Source organism: Dermatophagoides farinae, unplaced genomic scaffold, assembly GCF_024713945.1.
Source record: "Dermatophagoides farinae isolate YC_2012a unplaced genomic scaffold, ASM2471394v1 contig8, whole genome shotgun sequence".
Taxonomy (NCBI): Eukaryota; Metazoa; Arthropoda; class Arachnida; order Sarcoptiformes; family Pyroglyphidae; genus Dermatophagoides; species Dermatophagoides farinae.
Window position 1 is genome coordinate 74670 of NW_027461523.1, and position 18807 is coordinate 93476.

Consider the following 18807-nt stretch of genomic DNA (forward strand, 5'->3'; position numbering starts at 1 on the left):
GCCTGCTGACAACGCATTTGAGAAGGTGGAGATGTCTGAAACTGCTTTGCTGCAGGCAGCAGAAGAGCTCAGTTCTGGGGATCTTCCAGAAACGCAAAGCAAGTTATCTCAAGCGTACGCGCTCTTGTTTAGTACGAACCTGGTAAACAGCTGCAGTAATGTACAGGCCCTGGCGCCAGCAAGCGCGTAATTAAAATATTATAATATCGGATGAATATTTATATCTATTATAATTTTAAGCGAAATTCAATTTAATAATAACATGTCTCGCGATGCGATTATTAGATCCAATCACATACAGGAGTTACTTCGAGCTAGGAATCCACAAGTATAAATTTGACAGTGATCCGGATAAATTAGAGCTGCTCAACAAACTGTACGAGCTGCAATCTAACCACGATGAGTTATATCGAGAATACAACTCTAAGCTTTTAGAGTTGGCAAATGAGTACGCTCCAAAGTTTAATTCTGTCTACATGGAGCGTTACAACACTATCAAGAACAACCCGGAGCTCAAAAGTTTTTGGCTGCAAGCGATGAAGAACTACCGCACGATTCAAGCCAGCATCGAACCGTGGGACGAGCCTGTTTTAGCGAATTTGTGTGATATTCGGGCCGAATACCTCAATCCCAAAGACCAAAAGTCGTTCAGGCTAGATTTTGTTTTTTCAGATGACAATACTTTTTTTTTGAACAAAGTCCTCTCGAAGGAATTTCTAATGGAGTTGGATCAAACGACCGGTAACTGGCTGCTGGTCAAAACCATCGGCACAGAAATCATTTGGAAAGACGGTTTCGACGTCGTAAACGTTTACGAAACGAAAAAACAGCGCAACAAGACCACGAAACAACTTGCCACAGTCAAAATGCGAAAGTCTCGACCATCGTTTTTCAACTTTTTCCAGTCTAGGCAGTTCGCCAATTCGAGCGAATTTAGTTTTTTCAGTGAAGATGAGATACAAAAATTAGAAAATTATTTTAGCGTCGAGTTAGAGTTAGCGCAAATTTTTAAAGACCGATTGATTCCCAAAGCGTTAGGCTGGTTTTTATACATTGAATTCGACTCCGAAGAAGAGTTTGACGACGCCGACTGATGTTTCCCGCGCTGTTCTACCTACAGAAGGCGTGCAAACGCCGACAAAAAACGCCAATCTGCAGAAAATTTTAACACACAACGTAATTGTATAAATTAATTATGAATATTTTTATAAAATTCTCTTCGAAAAAATTTTTTAATAAGTGAGCAGCTTCAGGTCAATAGAGGAAATGCGTTCCGTTTACTTCTACAACACTATATTTACAAACTCGACGAACAACAGCTTAACCAAAACCAATTTATTTCGTGTTTTGGTCTCTTGCTTAGGTACAATTCAGCTAGAACTGACTTTGGATGAAAACAACGAAATAATTAATATTGCCAAGCACGATGAAAATCGCGAAGATACCACAGAAAAAAGAATTATTGCTTGGTACAACGGCACCAACAAACAAATTCAGTTCAAAGTTTCCGACACTGTACGTCAGTTGTCGTCCAAAAAACTCCAGTCATTTCACCAAAAAATATGTCAATTTGTAATTAATAATAAAATAAAGAACGGTTATAGTAGCGATTATTTTGTGAAAATCTACGACTCGCACTTTAACGAAAAGAACCATTCTTGGTCAAACGGTGGCAATTATTTAAACGCAATTCAAAGCCACCTGAACAACATTGATGCGCAAATAGGAATTATAAGCACAAGCCCGACCCAGACAAGATTAAAACGACAAAGCAAAAAACGCCACTTTTCGGACTCGGGCACTTCCAGCTATGACGAAAACAACAGCAGCCTCAGCAATATGCCCAACGTAGACGTCCCTATATCGCCTTTAACTGATAACGTGCTCAACGTAGGGTTTGGCACCAATGTGCAGCCCACACTCGAAACACGGCCTACTTTGCGAAATTTAAACTTCCTCTTGGATGACGACAGCTTCCTGTATAAATAGTCTTTAGCGACAACGCAAACAAATTAGGAAATTAGTTAAACAACTTCTCTCAACACTTCGAGGCTTTGAAGATGTTTGATAATTTTGATAAGCCCGAGATATGTAAAAAACGTGTTTTCTGCATTGCTGCAAATTATATTATAAGTTGTTTTGGTTTTAGTATGAATTACGATATGATAGTTTTTGTCTTCATTTTTTATAATAAATATCTGTTGGATGGAATTCCATGGAGTCGTGAAGTAAATTAAATCATGTGACGTAGTTACTAAAAGAGTTTTAGTAAAGATGCAGGCCCCGTTGAACGGGTGTTCTGCAGCGTTGACATTCGGTCTTTTGAGTTTCAGGGGTAACACAAACACGCTTTTGGCTCCGTTTTTGATCAAAACGGAGTTTCTGTCTAGCTTGAACAGCTTCATGGCAGAATTAGGAATGTAGGCCAATGAGTGCCAATAACTCAGTGCAGGGTCGTAAGTAGAGTTAAACTTCGTCATGTATTTCATCGATCTGCGAGCCGGCACTTTTTCTACGTTCAAAGATGAATGAAGCACGCCAGAAGAAACCTGCACGCAAAAAGCGCAAATCGCGATAGGAATGAAAAACACCAACGCAAAAAACGAACTCAACAGCACTTGGAAAAAAATCAAGTACGACCCTGTGTTGAACGCTTTTTCTAACGCTCGCTTTGGTTTCACAAACATGTCCACCAAGTACAGTAAAACTATTTTGAAACTTAAAATAAATCCGTATTTAAGTCCCTCAAGAAGTGAGTGAGATTCAGTGCGTTCCAGGTAGAAAAATCGGTGTTCCTGGTTTTGTTTCTGCTCTTTTTGTTGCTTGTAGATGCGGTAGGACTTTTCAACGTTTTGATTATTGTAGTGGTACAAGTGGTTCCGTATGCTGTACTCCAGTTTGTAGTTTGCTATTGTTGAAAACACCGTTTGCCAACTGGCAGCCAGCCTGTTCACGAAAATAAAAAAGCCAATCAAAAACGCTTGCAACACTTGCAAAATTGCAATGAAAATGGCTTTAGGCTTGTGGTTCCACTTCTGCTGACGCAGTGTATAGGTAGCGGACGAAAATCCGTTATGTAAAATTCGGTAAATCAACGCAGGATTTCCAATCAAATTCAACGCACCAATCACATTCCCGGTTTGGCGAATGATTTTTCCGATATACGGGTTTAAAACTTCGATGGCCACGTGATCGACACGACCGCTAATACTACGACTGACTGTGTTTGGAAAGTACAGCAACGCGTCACTGATGCTCGTCTCGAGAAACATCGAATCAATAATACTGCGGCAGAAACTAGACCGAATTACAAATGTGTCGAGGAATAGTTCTTCAAAGACCGCTATCTGGTCACTCGATATATAAGACAGTTTCTGGAACGTGATGGACAGGAACAAAGTTTTTTCCGGACCAATCAAACAAGTCTCGGATTTGTTGTAAGGTTGGTTCTTGTACACGAAGCTTATGTCTTTTTTTCCAACTGAAAGACGAGGTTTGCTGACGGCCAAAACAGGCGTGTTACGTTTTTGTTCGTTTTCCAGCCGCTCCTCCAGTATCGTGTTGATAAACTTCGCAGCAGACGTCGATATTGTTTTCTCCGTATTAATATTCAGTAACAAAATAATCTTCCCAATCGTAACTTCTCCTAGAGAAATTATCACTCCACTGCTTTGTTTTTTATAGCCAAGTTCTGAAAAATCTATAGCGTTTATTATCTGCACATTCGGTAGTTCGTAAGACTTCCAATTGTGGATCGACCAAACCTCAATGAAAAGATCGATAAACCTCAAAATCATAAACGTGTTTTCATAGTCCATCGACAAATAGGCAGGCAATAATACGACCCCTACGCTTGCCAAGTCAATCACGTTGCTATATAACTTCTGTTCGATCCGAATTTGAAACGATGTTTCCAATGAATTCTGAGCTTGCACAGTTCTAAACAACGTAGAATTCGTCACAAATGAATCAACTTGACAACTTTCAAGTTCGATAAAATAGTTGATTATGTTGTTTGAGTACAGCATTTCAGTACAAATTTTGACTAAACTCAAATAGATAAATTCTTTTTCCCACATTATCAGACTAATTCCAATACCATCTATTTTTAACATGAGTTGTAATCTATCATAAGTATCACTTGTTATTTCGGCACTGCTGCCGTCTGATTTATATGTTTTCTTATTAGGAAGTAGAAGACTTTCGTCGTGAATCATTAAATTCTTCAACATATTATCGTTGATATTAATAGTATCGTCGTTCGCAGATTTCTGCAGCTTGTTGCATTTGTAATTCTCAATGAGATTTATTAACTCTTCGCTGCTGTTAAGTTTTTTACAATGAGAAATAAAAGCATTTACAGATTCAGAATCTCCATAGTACAAAATTCGCAATAACTCGCTTTTCAAAATCTCTTGATGCGCTATTACATGTTTAAGTATATTTTCCATCAGTAATTGCTTTTCACCCTTGTTATTTGATGATACGTATTGGGTCCATAGTTCGTTGAATTTTTTTTGTGCCGCAGTAACTTGAGTTGATTCACTAGTAGACAATTTGCTAAGTGGAATGTTGGAGAGCGATTTGAATATCACCCAGCGGCTACCACCTGTGAACACGAATTGAACGCAAACAGGAATAAACTCAGAAACATTGGTCGGAAGCATTAATAGTTTTTGTTGTAGCACGCTAGAAAGTATATAGTCCGATTTGTAAATATTTTTGTAGTTATCTACTAAATTAATTCTACGTGAATTATACATTCTGAGTTGGTTCCAGCGTTTAAGTACTTCAACCGGTATTTCCGGAGATACGTATTTGTCGAATCTGTTTTCATAACACTCTTTTTCTTTATTCACCTTTTGGCTGAAAGATCTTGGAGTAATATTACTTTTCGAACCAGCCAGTTTATAGTTGTCAGCGCTTTCGTCATTGCATTTGACCAACTTATTATTATAATTTTCCTGCGAATTTTGGTCAAAATTTAAAAAATTCTGCTCTTTTATCGAATATTCATTATTAGTAGAAGTGTTATAATTAACTAACCAAATATCCATAGCTCGTGGACCCTCTTTGTTATATAAAGTAAAGTCAACATGTCTTGAATTGCTGTTTTCGAGTATACCATTGTTTTTTTCGTAGTCAGAATTTTCAGAAATATTCTCGGGAGAATCATGTTTGGGCGATTCTAAACAGTCAGCTTCTTTAGAAAAAAGTGGCTGATTTTTTTTAACACGAGGGTAAAGCACTTCAAAAGGTCCTAAGTAGTTTGATTGCGCAAAGCAAATGAAATGTGGCGTCAAGTTGACCAGCTTAAATTCTGGCGATTTGTTAGGAAACAGCCAGATTTGTCTCATTCCTCGCTTTAACGTGACGTTGAGATCAAGAATGGAAAAAGGAGAAATAGCGAAAGGAGGAGAATACGTCGAAGGATAGCGCACTTGCGTGGTAACTGTGGTAGAAACGACTACTGGTGCAGACCAATAATCGTGATCGAGGACCTGGTTTTTGTGTTGACGCTGCATTTTTTTATGGATTTTGCTGTAGTATCGTTGACTCTTTTGCTTTTGTAAATACGCAGCAGGAATAGAGGAAATACGAATTGAGATCATTTTCTTGTTAGCATATGGATGAAATTCTGCATAAGAAAATGCTGGAACTGCTAGAATAGTGTATGCGTGAGAATGGAACGAATGTTCACGAATATACAATGTAATACTGGTTCTATTGAATATAACGTATTTAGGATAACAAGTCATGACAATACTTGAAGTATAGGGGACCGGAGCTGGTGTAATATAAATCACTATACTCAGGGGTTTAGAAGCGCTACTGGCTGGGATATGAGTTCGAGTTACCGCTTGGTTAGTTTTCAAAATCTTTTTGCCGAAAATTATTCGACTATCGAAAAGAGAGGCGAAACCTATTTTTTTATAATCTAAATTTCTTGGTCTATTTGTAACATTTATTGTTTGCAAATTTTCAGCATCAATTTTAAAAGCGTTTTTGACAGTAACTCCAAAACGATAAAAAGAATGAATTTTAGAAACTGTTATGAGTTTTCTAGATTGGATTTGATGAAGGCTTTTAGCTTTATAGTATAACGTTGTTGATAAATTATTGTAAATCCATAATCTACAAAATACTGTATAAGAGAATGAAATGTTTGCCCCGAAGAAAATTTTGTAATTAGGTAAACTCAAGCTTGGCATGAACGAATCTACGCTGATCTGAAATTTAAATGATTTATATTGTGGATTTTGAACCACTTCAATCATGTTGCTGTCTTTATCTCGGTTTGAAACAGTTCTATGAAGATTGTATTCTTTCTCAAGTAAAGGTAAAAATACTTTTCTTGTGCTGCAGTCGTCTTTGATGATTTCAATCACTTCAAAATTGTTTTCTATTCCTATTTGATGACCAGATTCTAACACGACAGTACTTGCAACATCTTCTTCGGTCGAATTTAATCCGTCTCGGATACTATGTTGTGTAAGTGTCGATTTCTGAGACCTTATGTAATTTTGTGAACTTTTGTTCACTGTTACTTTAATTGGATAAGGGAGCAAATTTATCAAATTAGTTTTCATGTTGATAATAACTATTAGTTTAGTTATTCTATATTTGCTGGAAGTCGCTAAAGCGAAACTAACATCACACAGGTCTAATCGTAATGCCTGAAACTGTTTAGCTGTAGAGTTAACTGATGGAGATACATTATCAGTGTAAAATTGACTGAGTAAGAAAAATGTATAAGATAAATTTTCACCAGTTAGAATAACTTTATCATCAAGAAGTAATTCGGCATTTGAACCTTTATAAAAATCTAGAGGCAAGGAGTAAATAATTTTATTATCTGTTTTAGAAGAAACAGACTCAGAATCTGCAACAATACATAGGTCTCTTTCAGCAAATATTGTGTCGTTAAAAGTAGAAGAACTATCAGAACTGTTATTGTTTTGTGTTCTATACGTTAATTTGCTTTGTACAAAACCGCTCCAGTATACTATATAACTCGTATTTTCGATCGTTATATTAAGTATCAGCATACCTGCGGTCATCAAATTCAGTTCAATCTTTAAAATAACGGCAATAATTCTTGATTCATATGAAACACGGACAATCACATTTTCTTCTTCAAAATTGATTGAGTCATAATAAATTCCTGATAATGTAATGTTCAAAGTGTTCATGAATTCGTTTACATCGGATTGGTTAACCTCTAGTTTGTCAATTTGTAATTCTAAAAAATCTATTTTGGAAAGACTAATTTTACAAAGAGTATCTTCTACGACTTTTAATTTTGAATTGATTATAATGGACGATCTAACTCCAAGCAAATTAGTGAAGCGTAAACCTATTTTCCTTCTTTGATATGAGACATTGTCCTTAATCGTTTTTCTGATACTGTTGGTTCGTTTGAAATTAGTATTGATACAAACAGCATGATCTGAAACATTTTCTTCTATGTTCTTTATATATTTGTTAAACTTTTTGTAACAAAATGTATTTACATCGAATCCAAATTTATAGTAAAGTTTATATTGATTGTTATCAATTACAATGTATTTATAACACGAAAACTTGTTAACTGAAGCCAATATTTCACTTACTTTCTGCTGATCTAAAAATTCTGGAAGCATAGAAATGTCACATACACTCCAATTAACTTGAATTTGAATATTCGTCGAAGGATTTATGACGTAAGTAATCGACTCTTCGATTGCCATATTTAATGACCTGAAAAACAATGAAAAAGCACTAAATACCGAGGCATCGCAATAAAGATTTGCCCAACTAACATTCGATTTAATTTCAATTGTTTTATTAAATGAGTTCGTGGCACCAACAAAATTAATACTTACCGGTTCTAGAATTTTTTTTGAACTCGCAATCAGGCTGAAGTCGAAAACCAGCCAAGAAGCAACATCATCATAATTAGTTGAGCTATTTAGTTGATCATCTAACGAACATAAGTAATTAATTTCGGTTTGTTTGTCTGTACTCGAGTAACACAAAGCGAAATTAATGACTTTCTTCAAAAATTTTCCGAGTGTGTGAATAAATCCTGTATTTAGATTTAAGGATGATGGATTCCTGATATCGTAAGGGTTTTCAGAAACCGTTTCTTCGTCTTCTTTGTAAAGCATGATATTACTGAATGAATTGTATCCGAATAAGGGATTATTTTCTTGAACAATATTCCACCAATCGTATTGTTCAATAAATTTACGTAGTGGACTTAATGTCGCTTTAAACTTTATGTTAAAAATATTAGTATCGTTTAATTCAGGTTCTAAAGTTATTCGTATGTGATTAATGTCAATAGCTAGTTCAGTTTTATCCCATGAAGTAATTATATTAAATAATACATCAGTTGAATTTAAAACAGGCGGATTTCCATAGGATAATAGCCATTTCAAATAATTTCTATCCTCTAATGAAAGTGACGCTAAAATTTCTTCTAGTACTGAATGGTTCGGTTTATTGTTATAAAAATCTAGATTAAGTAAACATTGGTATTGTTCATAAGTGTTTAGAATATCGCTATAGTTGTTATATTTACCAAATGATATTAGATAATTATTTTTGCTGTTGTTAATGGACGTTGATAATTCAGAATAAATTGCCGAACTTATCATTATCAATGCCATGCTTCTACTAGTAATTTGAATTTTGATCTGTTCTGATACTTTAATGGCAAATTCAAAGTGACTAGGGTAGAATTTTTGTTTAATATGATGCTTCAGTTTGATTTCATTTGATATAATAGAATTAATGCCATAATATCGTTCGTACAATGTGTAGCGATCTGGTAGTTTTAGAAACATTCGGAATTCGAGATCTTTTATTTTTAACAAATCATTATAAGTCATATCTTTTGTTTCTAATGAATCATCGTTGTTTTGCTTTGGATAACTATTCGAATTTTCTGTAGATAGCTGTAATTTCGAAGTAACATTATAAAGCGTGAATACACAACTAATCAAAGAAGGGAATAACAAGCTAATTATATCATTTCGGTCTAACGATAAAAAATAAGAAAGTTCAACCCAACAAAATAGTGGCAAAATATTGTTATATTGTAATTGAATTTTTTTTCGCTGTTCAAACCTATTGAAATAATCGACTTTATAGTATGCAACCATGCTGTTGACCGAGTAAGAGAGAATGATATAAGATGGCTGATAATTAGAATAATTGTTTTTTGACTTTACACTAGTCATTGAGCTCTGCTGACTCGAAAACTCTGAAATATTTTTTTGTGATAAATGTACCTTTGGTTCACAAAGTAAAAAGATTGTAACTGTCTGTAAATTAATTTCGAATTTTGAAAACAGTTTAAATTCATCATTAGATTGTTCGGAGTTAAACGACTCGTACGCATTATAGCTACACATAAATCGGTATGGATCAAATTTGGACCATGTTTGATCAGTATTAATTGTAATCTTTTTATACAATTCATTTTTGATTATTTCTACCTGATGTTTATTAACTGGTGTAATTGACAATAACAAAATTCCCCAATTCAATATGTTATAAATGAAATCGTAATCGAAAATGATTTTTAATGGACTAATATTTAGTAGATGTGTAAACGAATTTTCTGATTGATTTTGTTTCTCAATATTTAATGTCGTCAAAAAAGAAATAGCATTATCTTCACTAGAATCTCCTCTACAAGCTAGTATTTCGTCTGAATCGTGTATTACATTAGCTTTATCTGACAATGTTATACTAGAAATATTGAATTTGACTTTTTCAGAGTAATCAGTCGTGTTCAGATTTGTGCAATTGTATAAAACAGAAACAAAATAATCAACATCAAACTGCAGACTAATACCAACAATTCGTAACTCTGCCAACTGCTGTGTATTATCACTTAAAATACTACTTGGTCGAGTTGAAGATATCTTATTTATTATAACTATTTCTTGGTCATCGCTTTTTTTAGGTTTTTCGGTTTCAACAAATTCAATGTCATCAATTGAATATAAAGGAGATTCAAATATGGAAATTGAAATTTCACTTAAGAAAATGTTGATTTTTTTTGAGTTTTGGTTGGTTTTGATTGTATCTGTTTCAAATATAAAGTTATCAAAAGCTTTATCTATTAGAGACTCTAATTTATAGTAATTGGAAGCCAAACAAGATTGATAAGTCGCGTCAAAATCATACATTGTGCTACTTGCAGTTACAAATTTATATGGAGTGGAAGAAGAGGATGAAGAAACGGATTCTGTTTGGAGAGATTCATTTGTTTCAGTATTATCTAAATTGAAAATATTATCTATTATCGTATCTACGATTTTTTCTTTTTCATTAATACTATTTAGACTTGTGCCATTAGAGTTTGAAGTGTTAGATATATCCAAAAATCGTCTAAGCCAAAAAGTTTTTTTTTTATTGTAATTGTTATTGATTTCGAGTACATTCGAGAATTTTTTAAGTAAAGGATCAAGAATGGATAGTTCGTTTATTAGCGAATTAAAAAATAATATGTCGAATTGCGATATGTAACCGTCGATTGGTGTTATAAGGAATGTATTATCTTTTATGGTAAAAGAAAAGCTAAATGGTTTGATAATATAATCGTCATAAATAAAATCTGCCGGGTTGATTCTAGGAACAAAATTATCATAAAAAGTTTTAGTTTTATGATGTTTATGTTTTGTTTTAGTTCCTGTGCTCAGTAAGTCATTAATCTTTTGATCAAAGTGCTGAATATTATTCATTCTATCTTTATTTCTTTGCTGAAAATTAGCGAAAGATCTATAGCATTTCTTGACTGTAATACTAGACAAATTGATTTCTTGTTCTGAATTTGCTTGTACGTTTTCAATTGTTATTGATATTGAGCTGTCTAAATTATAAAGTTGAAAAGTTATTCCGTTATTAACCACTATGTCGTAAGACACCTTCAAAGATTTAGTTTTTAATCGTTTATTTTCGAACAAATCTTTTCGATATTTCCTCAAACTCTTTTCAGTGATATTGAAAAGCTGTAAAATTTTCGACAAACGTCTAAAGTCTTGAACATTCAGCATAGACAAGGGATTTATTAAGCTTCCAATAAATAGCCCAATTTCAAAAGGTAGCAATTTAATGTTAAAATCTGGTATACCTTCTCGATCATCAATATCATTATTCGATTTATTTTGTGTCTCGACTTTAAAATGTAATGTATTGTACATTAATTTACATTTACAAAGTAATGCAACATTTAAGCAAAACAAATTATATATTTTGATAGGGAGACACATTGATTTTTCGATTTCTGATGTCGGTAAATCTTCCTTGTCAAATGCAGATTTGGGAATTCGACCCGTAACGTAAACAGTCTTAACAGTTTTAGATTGCGCCCCATTGACTTGATCAGATTCTTGGTTTGATAATTTGTTGAAAATTGCTGTGTTTATCGCGTTATAAGAGTCAATGCCATGTAGATTCCATAAATATATAGCAGACAGTTTTAAAACAGCCTTTGTTATATCCTGAGTAGTTATATGTTGAAGATCAGATTGAAAATTTTGTAGTTTGACAATCATCGAGTTCGTTGACGGTAGATGATAATTAATTTGAAGATCGGTAATGTTGAATATAAATTTGAATTTTGTATCAAGAAAAGTTTGATTTAGGATTAAATTGAACACTTTTAGTTCTTTTACGATTTGCTCTAATACTTCGAGATATTCAGGTAGTACATGTAAGCCTAAGTCTAAATCAGAATTATTTTTCATTTTTTTTTTGGATTGAATCCAAATTGACTGATCTGAGCGTCTATAAACTGTGAAGTAATTGTTTAAACGATCTTTCGTCATCTCACCACACAATACATCTTTTAAGATTTCATTTCTATAATTTTTTATTTCATTTACGTCGGCTACTCTTTCGATTTCATGTATAAAATCATCGAGTATATTATTTTCTTTGTTTTCTTGGTTTTCAAGGTAGTCATATTTTCCTAGCCTGATGAGCCAAGCCAGTTTATAAAGTTGTACGTCTAATGCAGATAAAATACGATTGTTTATAGTATCTTTTATTAAAGTTTTGTACAAACTGTAGTCATCTAAGATTCTTGTGACTAAAATTAGTCTTGACAATTTTTTATGATCAAAATTTATCATCAAATTATTCATGCAAGCATTAACCTGAATGGTTGGTTCGATTAAAGTCGCGTTTTCTAGTAATTTATCATATGTTTCATATTGTACTTTTTCATCATAAACAGACTCTCCTTTGTACACCGTTTTAGGCATTAAATTTAAAGAAATAACAGAATTTAAATTTACATTTTCGATAATGTAATCATGATAAGCTTGGCTAATATTAGAAAGTAATGAAATGAAGCCTGTGAGTTTGTTAACATCAGGTTGCAAGTACACTGAAATTTTGTTAACTAGACTTACGTTAACTGTTTTGGAAATTTGTTGTATAGATCTTTGTCTGATTGCGTCAATGAATTCTTGTCGTTTAAGTTTTCCATCAATATTTGCGTTAATTAAATGTAGTTTGTATAAATTCGCCAGTTGGGACTCAATTGTATTTTCGTCTATTAGTGTATAAGTAGCAGTAGATTTATCATATAAATAAACATCGACGTAATCAATCATGAGATCCTTATATGGAAATCGACCATCTAACGAAAAAATTTTTTTTTGATACTTTTTGTTAAACCAAATTAACGAAGAATCAGCTGGATCTAAGTTATCGCTGCTTTCGTCCATTTTATAAGTCATTTCGTCCGTGTCTACAGCACAAAGATTATTTTTCTCTGTTGTACTGGATTGGTGTCTTTCAGTTCCCACGCAGATGACACGCGAAGAATTAATATAACATGGTATTAACAAGTGATTGTTGTAACTTGGTAAAGTACTATCTAACTTGATAATGTTTTTTGTGCAAATACTTTCTGAGACTATTATGTTGGATCCAATTTCACTTGTTGGTAAAACTTCGCCCCCTAATGGTACCGGCTTATCGCTTGCAAAACATAACTTATCCGTATAAACACTAAATCCAGACATATTTATTTCCATCAGTATGCTATATGTAATATGTTCATAGTCACCATATAGTGTTTTTAAATTATCAGATATATGTTTATCTGCTTTTTTTGAAAAATTCTTAATTTTGCTATACCACTTAGTGTTTCCTTGCGACGGGTATAAACTTCCTTCTATATAGTTTTTTGCGTTTTCCACAGACATCAAATCGATTTTACACCCCACAGCCAGAGGCAGTTGTTCTGAATTGTAAAAGTTTTCAATTCTGACTTCAAAGTTTTTCAAAGTGAACTTCACACTATTTGCAAGTCTGGCGACTATTCTAAGTAGCAAACTATTGCGTGCGTATTTGTACAAACAACTGCGGCTATGGTTCTCTAATTGACTTTTTTTCCGTTCTTTTATGTCATCTTTGCATGAATTTTTATTCCAATTAGAAACATTTTGAAAACTCAAAACTGCTATAACGTTCTCAACGTCGACCTTGATAGAACCAGTAAACCAGTTCCAGATAGGTAGCCTTATACTTATTAGCCCAATATACTGGAACTCTAATACTAGCGGAGCGTCGACGAAATTTTCGATAACCTCTGGTTTTAATTGAATATTTCTGAGTTTAATATTGCCTTGAAATAAGTCAGTAAGACTAAAATCATGAGTTGTGATTGGGTGAATGAAGTCCCGCAAATAACTATAAATTAAATTAATGAGCCATTGCATTGTTTATGTATTCATATAAAAGTCACATTTTATCTAATAGCACACTTCTAGGAATATGATCAAAAATCAAATACAAATAATTATCAATAAGACGGAATTATTATAAAATAAATTGGCAGAGAACTTTTAAAACTATTTATGATAAAAAAATTGCCAAAGACAATTTGGATTTAGCCATTGGGTTAAAGATTGGTAGATTACGGCAAATACAATTAACTGTAACACAAAAAATTTAAATCATTTTAGAGATAGTGGTTCTAGCTTTAGATAATTTGAATCGCTCGAAATCAGTTAAATCGCGTTTCTTGTAGTAAGAAGATTGCTTCTTACCCCAAGCAGTTTCTTTCCATTGAGAAATAACATCGTTGTTTGCCAAAGCAGCAGTTACGTCGTTAGTGGAAGCTCCACGAGATAAGTCAAGCTTGAAGTCGGTCAAAGCGAGTCTCTTGGTGGAAATTACTTGTCGTTCGATTCCTGGTCCGTCAATAATGACTCGATTGGTGTTGAGTAAATCTACTATAATAACTGGCTAAAAAATCATTTTAAACTGCGAAAAACGTACCTTGTTGTAGACGCTGCCGTATCGGCCTATTGCTAATCTGCCAGCTTCGAAAAATCTTTTAAATAGTGCCATCCTAAATAGAATATTGTATTTCAATACGAATTTTATTGTTTTGTCTAACAACGAAAAATTTAGCAAGAAAAATTTTCTGATATTATAAATAAAGCTGAAAAATAATATTCCTAAAAATAAAAATTTAATGTAATTTCAAATTGAATAAAAATTGATCATGCCGATAAATTTATGATCGATGGTGTGCAGCTAAGGTCTGATGCAAAATCTGACAAAGATGCGAAATATATATGTTGTATCAATAGCAATTCGCTTTTCTTCATCAATATATTAACGAACAACCAGCTTGCCAGCGAAAACATTGCTGAATCTTACGATCTGATCAAACCATTCAATACGCTCAATACAGATGTAAAAGTTTATTTTGATGAAATAACAAATAGCGGTATTAAACATTTAAATAAATTGGTTTTTTATGCGTTTGTAGTTTGTGACATCTGCTCAAGAGATTTTACCTTGTGGAAAAAAATTGCAGATGTCGAAAACGTCACAGCTCTGATTAAGCTAGTAAATGACATCAATACTTCAGAACATGAGCTGCTGCAGTTGCTGGACACAATGCTACGCAGTATCAATCAAAACCCAAACGACACGTCGAAATCTGCAGACAGTAGTGGGAAGCACAAAACTGGGCATCATTCTCATCATTTGAATTTGTCGAATTTGCTACATCACCATCACCCCATGAACTCTATGGCGTTTAAAGAATCAGAGCTTGAACACAGCCCAATTGTGGATTTGAGAACTTACGGAAAGATGTTATCGATCAACACGGTTTTTATTGATGATTACAATGTGAAAATGTCGCCTGTAATATTGGTCACGTTTATTTACGGACTACTTTTATACATATGTTCGTCTATAATAATTTATTGCAAAAATCTTCCTCAAGAGTACATAAAATACTTCATAAACATATTAACCGCAAAGAACGACATCAAAGTGTCGCTGGGCGATAAAATATTGATAGCACGTAACTTGCTGCGAATTCAGTCCGTCAGGAGTGTGGTTTGCGAACAAGTAGGAATAAGAAACTTGATATCTAACTGTCTGCTGTCTGGCAATCTCACGATGATGTACCACGCTAGTTTTTGTTTGTGGTCATGCAGTTTTTCAAAAGAACTTTTTGAAGTCAAAATTGGTGTGTTTTACCATAATCAAGAGCTGATTAAGCTGTGGATCGATAAGGTGCTTTTACATCGAGAAGAAGAAAAGATCGTGAGACTGAACGTAGGCATTATAAACAATTTGACTAAATACAACTGGTTGTTGGGCATATATTTTGATGAGTCTGTGCGTTTCTTTTTGAACAAGTTAATGAGCAAGAAGTGGAAAGACAAAGATCTGAGCGCAGATATAGGTAAAGTGGTAGATGAGTTATACGAACTCGAAAAAAATTTGCTCAGCTTCGACACGTATCTTTCAGAACTCAAATCTGGAAACTGCTTAAACAAATGTTTCCACGGGGAGATATTTTGGCTGCATCACATAAATCTAATAGAAGCAAACGACTTTGAAGTGGTATCGACTCTGGTAAACATCATTGCCAATTCGGATAAAGATGATCTCATTTCGTCGTCGTTGACAGATCTTTATTACATTTTTAAATATTATCCACATTCAAAAGCCATAGTAAATCGGTTCAAAATAAAGTCTGTCTGCATGAAGTTATTAGAACACAAAGATAAAAACGTCATGAAAAATTCACTGTGTATTTTACAACTTTTAATAATGAATAAAACATAAACTGAGTAACAAAAATATCAGGATAAAGAGACGCCAAACACAATGATAAAAAATGAACAAATACACTTTAAAAGAACGAGTCAAATTTAGTTGGCCATGGCTTCAGATGCTAAGCGGGCAACTTCAGCAATTTTCATTTGGACTCTTTCCATGCGTTGAGCCTTGGTGAGTTTCTTGGGTCTGAAGTATTTAATTTGTTCCCCTTTAGCGTTATAGGTGACAATGTAGTTGTTTTCTCTGGTGATTTTGTACTGCTTGGGCTCTGCCTTAGGAGTATTAGGGTTGGCGCGGATAGCGTCGTGAACAGCCTGGATTTTCGATTCCAAGTTTTCAGGTGTGATGCCTAATTTAATGTATCTTGAAAACTGTCTGTTGTATTTTTCGGGGTCTTCTTCCTGAAGTTTTTTCATGTACTTAGTTACGTGGATGCCCATGATCCTTTCTCTGTGGAGTTCTGCGTCGTAAGCGCCGTCAGAGGAGTTGGGGTCGTAACCTGGGAATCTTTTAATGGAGTGGGGGATAGATAAACCACCGTCGCAAGCACCTTTGAGAGCACCGAAAACACGGTTTCCTCTAGTAACGATTGAGAGACCGACATCGAGAACTGCTCTAAGAGGAGTTTTGTTGAAGTCTTGGTCTTCGACTCTGTATTCTTCTCCGTCAAGAGTATTTCTGATGGGAATGTCTTTGTCGAGGTCGAAATGTTTCAAACATTTGCGAGCGCAAAGTAGTCCAGTGGCGTAGGCAGCTGCATAGTTAGTGAGTCCTACAGGCATACCGAAACGGGTTAACTCAGATGAGTCAGCACTTGCCACAATAATATCGCCTGACAAAGTTGCATAAGCTACTTGACAGATGACTTTCGAATTGGTGAATCTGACGATAAATCTATACTTTTTGGTTTGATACTTGTTCAAGTCCTGCTTGATGAGGTTTCTCCTCTGCTGGTAGTCAGTTTTTCCTTCGCGTCTTCGACGGTATTTAACTTGGTATCTTGAAAAGTAAGATGGAGTTTTAGTTACTGCAGCTAACACCATTGTTTATTTCGGTTATACTTAAGAAATTACAAAAAAATATTTTTTCGTTTTTGTATTGTCCTTTGTCTAAGCTAGGTTGGGGGCGCTTATTTCGGGCTTTTATGTTATAAAATAAAAAGCCAAATAACCAATGTTTACCTGTTTAGAATTGCAAAACAAAGTTATTTTGGTAATAGTTAACAGTTGATAAATTCGTATTATAATAAAATTAACTTATGACTAAGTTTATGAAATTTTCATAATAGGGCTTGCCTTCGAAGGCTTGCTTAAGTGTGTCTGCGTGGGTCAAATAGTAAGCCTTTAACTCTTTAGTTTTTTGTTCAAGCGGCTTACTCGGCGCGTATTTTTTGAGCTTTAATAAATCGTGGTGGTATCGCTCAAGAAGCGTAAACGATAGGTCTGGCTTTAGAGAAATCAAAACGGCTTTTAAAAAATTATCACATAAAGTTTCGTCTGTGTTTGAAAGCATCGGTTTGATGATCTGTTTGTACAAAAGCTTAGTATCGTCAATTGTCAACATAAGTTTAATTAAAAATACATAAGTGAGCTCGTTCTCAAAATAAGTCTTAAGTGCTGTTTCATTGAGAGCCATGCTGGAACTTAGCTGCGCAAAGAACTGCTTAGCTTGTTTTAATGACCAATAGCAAACAAGGTGAATTAAAACTTCAATCGACTCTCTGAAACTCAACATAGCTACGGCCGCATCTATCAACGCGTCAGAAAGCTTCAAATAAGTATCGTCGTCTAGCAGACTCTTTTGGCGTACAACGATTAATAAAAATTTCAAAGTTATGCCGCGCAGAACTAGTTCTTTCAAAACTAACTTGTCAATGAATTCTACTATTCTGTTTCGGATGATTGATATCAATTCTGAACTCGCTTTGGAAAGTGACTCTTCAATGGGGATAATTCTGAAATTTGGTATTTCGCTCGAAAACAGCTTCTCAAAAAATATAAGTAAAACAAATTCTCTCGTTAATTTTGGTCCTTTCGGTTGAGCGGCTGCACAATCAAATACTAATGAACCGTATTTTGTCATATAAGCAGCTGGATTGCTTTTCAACATCGATACCATCTCTGTGAATTTTTCCGTATTTTTGTAGCACTCAAGAAGTTTATTGCACAATCGATAACAAAACGGTGAAACTGCCAACTTGATAAACACCGGAATCAACAAGGTGTAAATTTTTTCTTTAATTTCCTCTGAACCAAACTTGAGCGATACCTGCAACAGCCGACTAACAATGGGTCGATAAATCGCACTAAGATAATTCGCGTCCAGATTAGAAGTCTTCAAAGTCTTTAAAGCATCGACAATTAATTTCTCTTTGTAAAAGAGATATTCGATTGCTTCGGATATTATCTCTGGCAAGATTTCTTTATTTTTTCGAGCGTTTGCAATAATTAGCTGATAATATTTACCACATTCTTTGTCTAAGTGATAAAACGCAGATTTTTCTTCTTTATCGAGTTTTTTAACTTGTTTTCTAATTTGAGATTTTGAATATGTGTTTTCAGACGACAACTGTTTCTGAAGTTTTTGCCTTCTTAGGATAGTTCTCTTAGCGAAAGTTAAATTTTTGTCATCTTTTTTTTTCTGTACAATCGCCATTCTCTAAATTATTTTGGCAATGTAAAATTTTTCTATTCTTAATTAAAG

General features: G+C 34.1%; 2 protein-coding genes across 2 annotated transcripts; one reads left to right on the forward strand and one right to left on the reverse strand.

Moving 5' to 3' along the window:
• Nucleotides 1-536: 536 nt before the first annotated feature.
• LOC142598129 (uncharacterized) lies at nt 537-1265 on the forward strand. The gene is made up of 2 exons (XM_075735087.1): nt 537-803; nt 906-1265. Exons 1-2 carry the CDS (start codon nt 537-539, stop codon nt 1092-1094), a joined length of 456 nt encoding a protein of 151 aa, XP_075591202.1. The 3' UTR covers nt 1095-1265.
• A 14877-nt stretch (nt 1266-16142) lies between these two features.
• On the reverse strand, nt 16143-17147 carry LOC142598130 (large ribosomal subunit protein uL18-like). Its single transcript, XM_075735088.1, has one exon. It carries the CDS (start codon nt 17145-17147, stop codon nt 16197-16199), a length of 951 nt encoding a protein of 316 aa, XP_075591203.1. The 3' UTR covers nt 16143-16196.
• Between the last annotated feature and the right edge of the window lie 1660 nt (nt 17148-18807).

Bases quoted from the DNA above. Each gene is read 5' to 3' on its own strand.
- LOC142598129 (XM_075735087.1), top strand. From the start codon at position 537: ATGAAGAACTACCGCACGATTCAAGCCAGCATCGAACCGTGGGACGAG. The intron at 804-905 runs GTAAACGTTTAC...AACTTTTTCCAG, and splicing joins GGAAAGACGGTTTCGACGTC to TCTAGGCAGTTCGCCAATTC.
- LOC142598130 (XM_075735088.1), bottom strand. From the start codon at position 17,147: ATGGTGTTAGCTGCAGTAACTAAAACTCCATCTTACTTTTCAAGATAC.